The sequence below is a fragment of the Lipotes vexillifer genome, unplaced genomic scaffold (assembly GCF_000442215.2).
Source record: "Lipotes vexillifer unplaced genomic scaffold, Lipotes_vexillifer_v1.1 scaffold2000, whole genome shotgun sequence".
Classification (NCBI taxonomy): Eukaryota; Metazoa; Chordata; class Mammalia; order Artiodactyla; family Lipotidae; genus Lipotes; species Lipotes vexillifer.
Window position 1 is genome coordinate 305,234 of NW_006770731.1, and position 11,378 is coordinate 316,611.

At 38.1% G+C, this 11,378-nt stretch overlaps 1 protein-coding gene across 1 annotated transcript in view; it reads left to right on the forward strand.

Annotated features, from left to right (window-relative positions):
- The window catches only part of METTL8 (methyltransferase 8, tRNA N3-cytidine), a 42,579-nt gene that overhangs the window by 12,202 nt on the left and 18,999 nt on the right, over positions 1-11,378 (forward strand). The window contains exon 2 of the mRNA XM_007446343.1: positions 5,471-5,562. Within this exon, the coding sequence (XP_007446405.1) occupies positions 5,471-5,562 (92 nt within the window). The remainder of the gene's footprint in view (positions 1-5,470; positions 5,563-11,378) is intronic.

An 11,378-nucleotide genomic window follows, 5' to 3' on the forward strand; every position in this document is an offset into this window, starting at 1 on the left:
CGATGTACCCCAAAAAAAAAAAAAAAATATATATATATATATATATATATAATTTCCCGAAGGGTAGGGTAATATCCTCCTCCTTCACATGCTAAAAGTTTTGATTATCTGCTGGACATTATGGATGATATCTTATGTGGAATCTGGATTATGTTGTCTTCCTTTAAAGGTGTTAAGGTTTTTTTCCTGGCAAGTGGTTAAATTATTGCCAAATCTTCTTGGTCAGGTCAGATTTAATTTTAGGTTCTGTTCAGGTGAAATTATTTTGATATTTTTCTGAATCTAGCGTGATTCTTATTCCTATAGCGTGGCATTTCTGGGGTCTTAACTGAATTCCTGAAGTGTTCAGAGAGGTCTCTCCACTCTGGCTTAGCCAGAACTCCAGTATCTCCAAGCACTGCACTGCACTGCCCTGCCTATGCAGACTTCAGGGACCCTTCCCTTTGTCCCACCCCGTCTTGTTCAGTATTCTGCTGCACAAAGTCTCACCATCTCAGCAGCTCTGAACCTTGATATCTGCCTTCTCAACTCACAAAACTACCACTCAGTGAGTCAGCCAGGCTCTGCTTGGGCTCTATCTCTGCACCACAGTCTAGAACATGTCCCAGACAGAAAGCCCAGGGTAAATGTGGGAGCTGACTTTTTGTGTTTCTCTTCTTTTAAGGATCACAGTCCTGTGCTGTCTGAAGTGTAGTCCAGTGCCTAAAAGCAATTGCTTTATATACTATTTTATCCCATTTTATTATTGTTTATAGCAGAAGGATAAGCCTATTTCTAGGTACTCTGTCATGGCGCAAATCACAAATCCTATACAGCAGTTTTAAGCCATAATTATGAATATTTTGTAGCTATGTAGAAGAGTGTGTGTGTGTGTATATCCACAAATACAGGAAGGGAACTTGAAAAATTAAGAACTGTTAATTGATTAGGATATTTAAACGAAAGGTAAGACTTTTTCTCTTTTTTCTATTAATATAATTGTAGCTATGTAATAAAATGACTTTGTTATGGAATTAAAGATTACTGAAATAGTTTTAAGGTGAAACTAATAAAATTTATTTCTTCCTTTTACCTAATTAATTCACTAGACACCTAATACATTTGTTAAATTTGTCTTTAAATTTTCTTCTATAATGACACTTTTTCATACACAGTAAATGACCAAGACAGAGAAACATTTTATCTGCATAGCTTATGCTGGGTACTTTGGTTTATATCTGATTGTTAAAAATTATAATAGGAAGTGACACCACATTCAGCAGTTTTCTATAAGTAGGAACCTCAGAAACATTAGTACCCAAGCTAAATGACTGGGGAGTGTGTATGTTTTAACTTTTCAAAACCAAACCAAATGCATGATTATTTAGACTGTTATTGCCATACTTAAAGCTAAAGCAAGGAATCATCATTCAATTGCACTATACATATAGAAGGAATATGAAATCACACACACACACACACACATACGAACTGAAGTCATAGGACTCATGGCCACTCCAAAATTACGAATTAATTCTACTAGCCTTGGCGTGAAAATTCCTTTTTTTTTGTAAACATCTTTATTGGAGTATAATTGCTTTACAATGGTGTGTTAGTTTCTGCTTTATAACAAAGTGAATCAGTTATACATATACATATGTTCACGTATCTCTTCCCTCTTGCGTCTCCCTCCCTCCCACCCTCCCTATCCCACGCCTCTAGGTGGTCACAGAGCACCGAGTTGATCTCCCTGTGCTATGCGGCTGCTTCCCATTAGCTATCTATTTTACGTTTGGTAGTGTATATATGTCCATGCCACTCTCTCACTTTGTCACAGCTTACCCTTCCCCTCCCCATATCCTCAAGTCCATTCTCTAGTAGGTCTGTGTCTTTATTCCCATCTTGCCCCTAGGTTCTTCATGACCTTTTTTTTTTCTTCTTAGATTCCATATATATGTGTTAGCATATGGTATTTCTTTTTCTCTTTCTGACTTACTTCACTCTGTATGACAGACTCTAGATCCATCCACCTCACTACAAATAACTCAATTTCGTTCCTTTTTATGGCTGAGTAATATTCCATTGTATATATGTGCCACATCTTCTTTATCCATTCATCTCTTGATGGACACTTAGGTTGCTTCCATGTCCTGGCTATTGTAAATAGAGCTGCAATGAACATTTTGGTACATGACTCTTTTTGAATTCTGGTTTTCTCAGGGTATATGCCCAGTAGTGTGACTGCTGCGTCATATGGTAGTTCTATTTCTAGTTTTTTAAGGAACCTCCATACTGTTCTCCATAGTGGCTGTATCAGTTTACATTCCCACCAACAATGCAAGAGGGTTCCCTTTTCTCCACACCCTCTCAAGCATGTATTGTTTCTAAATTTTTTGATAATGGCCATTCTGACTGGTGTGAGATGATATCTCATTGTAGTTTTGATTTGCATTTCTCTAATGATTAATGATGTTGAGCATTCTTTCATGTGCTTGTTGGCAATCTGTGTATCTTCTTTGGAGAAATGTCTATTTAGGTCTTCTGCCCATTTTTGGATTGGGTTGTTTTTGTTTTTTTTTTTTGCGGTACGCGGGCCTCTCACTGTTGTGGACTCTTCCGTTGCGGAGCACAGGCTCCGGACGCGCAGGCTCAGCGGCCATGGCTTACGGGCCCAGCCTCTCCGCAGCATTTGGGATCTTCCCGGACCGGGGCACAAACCCATGTCCCCTGCATCGGCAGGCGGACTCTCAACCACTGCGCCACCAGGGAAGCCCTAGCATAAAGTTTTAATGACCATTGTTATATGTCTTAAACATGCAGTATAGTTTTTTTTTTATAAATATGGTTTTTAAAAGGATTATCTCTAGTTGAAGCAGCTTTTATTAAGGAAATTTTAAGGCAGTTACTCTTAATTCCACTATTCTACTATAATTGTTTTTATTTCACCCAATGTGTATATTATTTTATATAGCCAGGGAAGCAGCATAAAGTTTTAATGACCATTGTTATATGTCTTAAACATGCAGTATAGTTTTTTTTTTATAAATATGGTTTTTAAAAGGATTATCTCTAGTTGAAGCAGCTTTTATTAAGGAAATTTTAAGGCAGTTACTCTTAATTCCACTATTCTACTATAATTGTTTTTATTTCACCCAATGTGTATATTATTTTATATAGTTGTGATTATAATACATATACAGTTTGGGGATCTGTTGTTTTAACCTCATGCTATTTCATATATACTTTTCCATGTTGTTGCATAAACTTCATATCTATCATTTTAAATGTCTGTATAATATTCCTTTGAGTTACCATACTTTTTCTATTATCCTATCAGTGAGGTTGTTTCCAGTTTTTTGCTTTTATATTTGATATTCCAGTAAATACTATTGTACAGATACTTCTCTGTACAGAACTTCTCTGGGTTTTTTTTAGTGGCTTCATTACAATAAATTCCCAGAGTATAATTTGCAAGTCAAACAGTATGAACCATTTTCTTCCTTCAGTAGTGGTGGTGGTGGTGGTGGTTGTTAAATATGTGATTATTTTCAGTTTGTTTGTTAGTTGTCTCTATGCTTAAATTCTATTGTAATTGTATTTGTTACTTATAAACCTGAATGATTCTTATTGCTGTCTGTTGGGTTTGGATATACATGAATCAGACTCTTCTAATATAAGAACCTCCATAAAGCAGCTGGTCTGGAGGAAGTCCCCATAAATACAGTAGAAACATTTTATAGGTTTCTATGGGGATTCTGTAACTATATAGTGGAAAATCTGTTCTCTTGGGGCTAAGGGTATAATATCCCCCTCACCTAGCAGTTAAGAAAATGAAGCAACATAAAAAACAGTATAAGGAAGTCAGAGCAATTTAAGAAATAACTAAATCTATTAAATACTCAGGAAGAAGCAAGTTAAACTAACAGTTTAAAACAAATGCGTACGGGTGAAAACCATATACGCTCTCGTTGTCTCAGAGCTTGATTCTTTTACAGGGAAATGGACTGTTCTCTTTTCCTTGTTATATTTTTTAGAAATTCATAGATGAGAAACTTGTCCCCAGCCTTAGTAATACTATTTTTTCAATAAGTGATTTATTGCCTTTAACGTCATAACTGTCATATAATAATATTCTCTATATATTTATAGGTACAGAATATAAAATGTAGTTAACAGCTCCAAGTTATATATGTGATTGCTCACATGTATTAAAATAAGTCAAAGCAAAAATTTGTTCTGATCTCATTCATTAAAGCAAGTGATAAAGCTGTTTAGTGATTATTTGGGTTGTAAATGATTGGGTTTTATTTGAAATAACAGTGGTTAAATTTTGATCTGTGAAACTCTGGTTTTTACATTATCATATACTTTTCCTGGGAACTTCAGTATACCAGTTTTGATCCTTATTAAATGTAATTTCTCACCTTTCAGTGGTGTATTTATAGCCAGGTCACTGGAATATACCCTCTCATATCTGATTGCATAAACATGACTTAAAATAGTACTGAGCTTATCATCATTCCACCCAAAGCAACTCCTTATTCTGTCACTGTTGCCCCCACTTTCATCAGTACTCAGTTTTAATACCTTGGAATCATTCCTGACTCTCTTTCTTCTCCCTTCAATATCTAGTTAATCTCCAGGTCATAACTATAGTTTTCTTTCATAGTGTCTCTCCCTCTACTCTGCCTTTCTGTTTCGCATTGCCACCACGTTAGTGCTGGGCCTCATTACTCCTAGACTACTACAACAGACTTGAATTTTGGGTATGTGATTTCTTTATTGTTAAGAAAAATGGTTTATTCCAGGAAACTACACCACCTACTTACAGTTTTACCTATTGCAATAAAAGAAACATAGACTTTGTAAGAACAAAACAAAACAAAAATCACCTTTTTTCTATAAAGATGTTGCTTCTATTCCAAGAAAGATATTTTGGTGGCAGGAAATAATATTCTCTCATATAAATTCTGAAACTGAAAATACTTATAGAAAGTGCCAGATCTTAGAAAGATGACCTTCTTATATGCTATATCAAGTAGTCTATCATTTAAACATAAATGAATCCATATACAGAAATTAAGGCAGCTAATAAGAATAGTGCAAAAGAAGTATGAAAAAACTATTAAAGAATTCCCTGTTCATAAATTAACAGAAAAGCAAATAAATTTAGCCTTAGAATGAAACACAGCAAACCATACCAGCACCCAGATAAACATGCACCATGGTGCTCCTGGGACACCACTTCAGCAGTTATCTCCAGAAGGTGGCTGGGGCTTGCAACACACCCAGAGTTAGAAGAACCGTAGGCGCTCCAGGGTTGCACCAGCGCTGTCACAAGGAACATCTGACACAACGTATTCATTTGCCTTGGAATTTGTTTGTGTCAATTTGCCTTTGACTAACCTAGAATGAAAGAGGTATCCCTTGTCACTCTTTTTCTGCCTTCTTCAATTATAAAGGGTGTTTTATAATCTTCATTTTTTGAAAGGGATCACATGCAGTGGTCAAAAGAAGAAGAAGCAGCAGCCAGAAAAAAAGTAGAGGAAAACTCAGCTGTGCGAGTCCTTCTGGAAGAGCAAGGTAAAGCAACTATATGTTGTGTTTCCTGGAGCCTGGCTTTCCTGTTTGCCCTTCCACTGATTCAGTTCACACCTCAGTCTCTTTTCCTCCTAATTGTGCCACTACTTTAGAGAGTTCTTAGCTTCTACCTTTGCTAATCTACTTGTTTCTTTGGGAGAATTCCCAATTATTCCAGTGTAGCGGAACCAAAGTTAAAGAAATAAATTATGTATTCACCCTATAAGTATAATCTCTTTCTATAGTCATATTATTGCTTTCTCTGGGAGATACATAAGGGTGGCATTTCAAACAAGGTATGAGAGCATAATTTAAAAATTTTCCTTTGGTTATGCATCTTTTAGTATGCTGTTGTGCACTTGACCTGCTAGGAATATTCAACAGATTCAAAAACTTTGAGCAAAGAAGGTAAAGTCATATCAAAATGTTTCTGGTCTTTTATTGAACGCAAAGTTTCAATAAGGATTTGAGGTACTTTTCTTGGAGGCCTTTGATATTTAGAGTTTAATTTAGGTAAGGCCTTGCCAACCTTAAAAATGGCTTCTAAAGTATTGGCCTATGCTACAATCACAAAACCAGAAAATAACAAGTGTGGGTGAAGATGCATAGAAATGAAGCCCTTACATGCCCTGTTAGAGTGATTATAAAATGGTACAGCCTCTACTGAAAACAGTATGGAAGTTCCTCCAAAAATTAAAAATGGAAATACCATATCATCTAGCAGTCCCACCTCTGGATATATAGCCAGAAGAATTGAAAGGGTCTTGAAGAAATATTTGCACACCCATTTTCATAGCAACAATTCACCATAGCAAAAGGTAGAAGCAACCCAAATGTCCAACAGATAAACTGATAAACAAAATGTGGTCTCTTCATATGGAATATTATTCAGCCATAAAAAGAAATGGAATCCCTGTCACATGCTGTCATCTGGATGAACCTTAAGGACATTATGTTAAATGAAATAAGCCAGTCACAAAAAGACAAATACTGTATGATTCCACTTATATGAGGTACCTAAAATAGTCAGATTCATAGAAACAAATTAGAATGGTGGTTAGCAAGGGCTTAGGGGAGGTGGGGAAGCACAGAGTTGTTGTTTAATGAGTATAGGGTTTCAGATTTGCAGGATGAAAAAGTTCTGGACATCTGTTTCACAACAATGTAAATATACTTAACACTACTGGGCTCTTCACTTAAAAATGGTTAAGATGGTAAATGTTATGTGTTTTTTACCACAAATTTTTGTTTAAAAAGCACACTAAAAAAAATTTGGCCTCTGCCCTTCTCAATGCATAGCTGGGAACTGACAGGCAGTTGGCCCAACACTTAACACTCTCTAGAGAGGATTTTCCTACCTTTTTTTCCTTAAATGATTTCTCCTTTAAAACAGGTTGTTTTTTTTTCTTAAAAAAAAAACAAAAATAGCTTATTGAAGTACCAGATACCCATAGAAATTAACACAATTCATAAATTTTCATAAAGTTTTCATAAATCTCAGTGAATTTTCCCAACACCCACTTTAAGAAACAGAATATTACCAGTAACCCAGAAACTTCCTCATGCTCTGTCCCAATTACTTTCCCAAACCCCTAAGACTCTACAAACAGCAACCGCTATTCTGGCTTCTAATACCATAGGTTAGTTTTGCCAGAACAACTTGGTTCTGGTCATGATCATTTCTCAATCACTCATGTAGCACTGTCAGTGTACCTGTTAGATAGAATGAGAGGCAGTAAACTATGGCCGGGGGCCAAATCCAGCCCACTGCCTATTTTTATAAATAAAGATTTATTGGAACTCATTTGTTAACATTGTCCATGGCTGCTTTTGAGCTATATCTACAGACTTGAGTAGTTGCAACAGGGACCTTATGTAGCCCACACAGACTACGTACCGTCTGGCCCTTTACAGAAGAAGTTTGCCAACCCCTGAGATAGAATTTTGTTTCCAGATTGATCAGCTGTCCTGAAACTCCCCAGAGAAAGATGTTTGCATTCCTCTGTGCAAGCCAAGCATAGTGAAGAGCACTAATCCCACTGGTAGTTAGCTATTGTTGTGACTTTAGTCTACACTTGAGGCTAAAGTTTGAAGCAAAGGTAGCTGTTGAAACTTAAGCTAATGAGACAGCCCTCATGAGCTCCCTTTGCCAGTGAAGGGGGCAGTGTGGCCCTGTCTTATCCTCTGGCATCATTTGTTATCCCTCAGAGCTAGTTTTCCTTCCTTACTGTAAGCATGAATATGTCCTGGAGGATAGACAAGAAAGAAGAGCACCTGATCCACCGCAGAACCATTCTATTTTTATGAACTCCAGCCATGCAGTCCCAGAGTGGGATGTGGCCAAGGAGTGTTGGGGCTGGATTTGAGAGTGCATACCGGTGGCAGTTCTGCTCACAGATCAGCCTGCACTGCATTCCTTTGCAGGAACTCTGTCACACTGTTTCTGAGGAAGTATAATTTTGCTTCTTTGCCGGCAGCTGCACAGGCATATTTTCCACATTACTCAAGCTTCTGCTAGTGGCCACCTGGATGTGACAGAGAGAGTCAAGCCTAAACAGAATTAAAAGATATCAGTCATCTTAATTCTTTTCCAGGAAGTTAAAAATTATCCACAGTATATTTCCTGAGAATATGAAAAACCAAGGAATTTTTTTTTTCCTTGCTCTTTTGAGTATTTCTGTTTAGAACATAAATAGATGAGCAGTGCTGATAGTGTTCCCTTAAAGGGCTCTGTACGTGGTTGCCTATTTTGGCCTATTTATGTTAACAATGAACTTGAGTGAAGCTAATGAGAAGGTTATTTTCAGGCCTTGGAAACCACAGTAAAGGAAAATGACAGTTCCCACAGAACCATAATGTGACTGAAATAGAAAGGTGGTGACTGGCCTTTCTCTATAGAAGCAGGAAAAGCAGACTGGAGAGGGCTGATGATACTGCTTTGAAGCATTTGGTTTGCTTATTAGCATGTGCAGTCTGTTTCTGAGCAAGTTTTCTGGCCGTCGTGGAGACACAAAACAAAAGAGTTCATTTTAAAATGACTCAAAGTGATCAAGGCTTCTGCTGGGTCCCCTCTGCGTCCTCCCTTCCTCCCCCCCCCCCCCCGCCCCCCCCCGCTCCCCGTAACACCACTCAGTGCAGTGGACTTCACACATGTCAGAGAACTGCTACAAGGAGAGGAACACACACAGTGAGGGTGACCCTTACATCACACTTAAACAAGGTTGCACAGAGCAGCAGTTGAGGGTGGCAAAGAAAGAAAACTTCTGTCCTGAGGAACTATGTTGAGTGACGGGACATTACAGTGAGAGTAAATACCTACCCAGCCACCCAGTCCAGTCTCCACCAGGGAACATCGACCTGCTAGTCTGCAGAAGCCTAGGTGAGGCTTCTAATTGGATATCTAACGTCTCTGATGAATATGGGTCGAGGTGAATAGATCCGTTTAAAAGCTCTATTCCCAAACGTTGTGAAAACCCAAAGGAAGCTGTGACCCGGTTCTTCTCCCACTGCCCCTGTTAATCACCATCACTTCTTATCCAGGAGGGTCCTAAGTCTTTGAAAGAGCCAGTTTTCTCCCATCATAAAGTATTCCATTTGCAAAATAGTATACGGCATGAGCACTGTCTACTGATTTTATCTTAACTTATTTTAATGCCACTGGGAGGAAATACTGGTTGTTCTCCCATGCTGGCCAACTCTCTGGCAAGTTTCTTTTGGTCTCTGTGTGTCAGTCTCTCCTGTCACTCCCATTTCCCATTTGTCACCTATTGTCTCAGCCTTTGGTGAGAACTGAAGTCTGGAAACACCCCCACAATTCTGAAAATAAAAACTTATCCATTACAAATAAGACAGTCTTTTGCTGTACAATGGTTGACATATTCATTCCTGTGATTAAAATGTAAAGCATCCGGGCTCTCATTAGCAATATTTCTTTAAATTAGATGCCCAGATTAATGATTTTTTTTTTTTTTTGCGGTACGCGGGCCTCTCACTGCTGTGGCCTCTTCCGTTGCAGAGCACAGGCTCCGGACACGCAGGCTCTGTGGCCATGGCTCACGGGCCCAGCCGCTCCGCGGCATGTGGGATCTTCCCGGACCGGGGCACGAACCCTTGTCCCCTGCATCGGCAAGCGGACTCTCAACCACTGCGCCAACAGGGAAGCCCAGATTAATGATTTTTAATTCCACATTTCCTTTTGGTAATTTATTTTAAATTTTATAATAGCTCAGATTTCTTTTTAAAGCAGGTTAATTCAGAGAAATGAGAAAGATACATTTGGCAGTTTTTGAGTTAACATGATTATAATTTCCTAAAAACATCTCCAGTGTGTTATATCTCAGCTGGTAATTTAGCAAATGTAATGGGTTTTTAAAAGTTAATAACAAATGCAGCTGCTATTTTTACTTTAAAATACCCTTGCAAATAACTATCTACCTAGGATGAGTTATCTATGTCAAGGAAAATAGTAAGAGAACTCCACTATACCTTCCTTTGTGAATACCTTACCACTTGAGAGTGTCCTATGTGAGAAAAAAAAAAATAGAGTAGCTAAAAGTTTTGTGTGCTGATAAATTTAGGATACTTGTTTGTAGGTCAGCTTTGGTTGTTAATTTCATAGTGCTCTTAGAAGTATACTTTAAATTTCATAACTTTAAGAGTTTTCCTTTATTAGACAATTAACTTTATCAGTGACGTGGAAATTTCCAACTTTGAGAGCTCAGGTGTTTGTGTAATTGCTGTGCAAATTACAGACTTTAAATTGCCTTTTGCGTAGGGAGGGTGGTAGGGAGGGAGACGCAAGAGGGAAGAGATATGGGAACATATGTATATGTATAACTGATTCACTTTGTTATAAAGCAGAAACTAACACACCATTGTAAAGCAATTATACTCCAATAAAGATGTTTAAAAAAATAAAATAAATAAAATAAAAGTAAATTGCATTTTGTTACATTGCAACTTAGAATAAATTTTCATAATACATATTAATTATACCATATATGTCAGATACATATAAATGGTTTAATTCAATTTCTTAGTTGTTATATTCATTGTGATTCAGGGTGAATTCTGAATATTTAAGTATGGTTAGTGTGTCATAGTCCTTCTTCCCCTCAGCAGTATTGAATTTAATAAATGAATAATTGAGAAGTTGCTTCATCTGGTTGTGGTTAAACAGATCACTGCATCTCTTTTACTGCCGTTGGCAGAGAGCAATTAACTCTGAATTGGCAACCTTGGAGAGTAAAGGGAAAATTTTCTCCTCCAAGAAAAATTGATCATTAATATACCTGTTTAGAAAATGAGTTGGACAGGCTGAAGACAGGGCAGATTTCTCTACACTATATTCTTTTATCATTATTGGCCTGAACTTGAGTTGAGTGAACAGCAGGATTAAGCTAAATTTTTCATTCATGGTCAGAAAAGTTGTTCTTCCAATTCCCCTGTTATCACAGATACTCTTGCAGTTCAGGAAATTAAATTATATGCTGGAGGTGTTTACCTTGTCTCATAGCCATAATTATGAGTTTGATTGAGCCTCCGTAGGGTCTCAGAAGCTGTTATGCATTACTGGGAACTGTGGAGTTGCCAGCATTGATTGAAGGTACTGCTAAAAGCACAACTTTAAAAAGCAAAATAAAAAAGTTCCAGGGGCTTCCCTGGTGGCGCAGTGGTTGGGAGTCCGCCTGCCGGTGCAGGAGACACGGGTTCGTGCCCCCGTCCGGGAGGATCCCACGTGCCGCGGAGCGGCTGGGCCCGTGAGCCATGGCCGCTGAGCCTGCGCGTCCGGAGCCTGTGCTCCGCAACGGGAGAGGCCA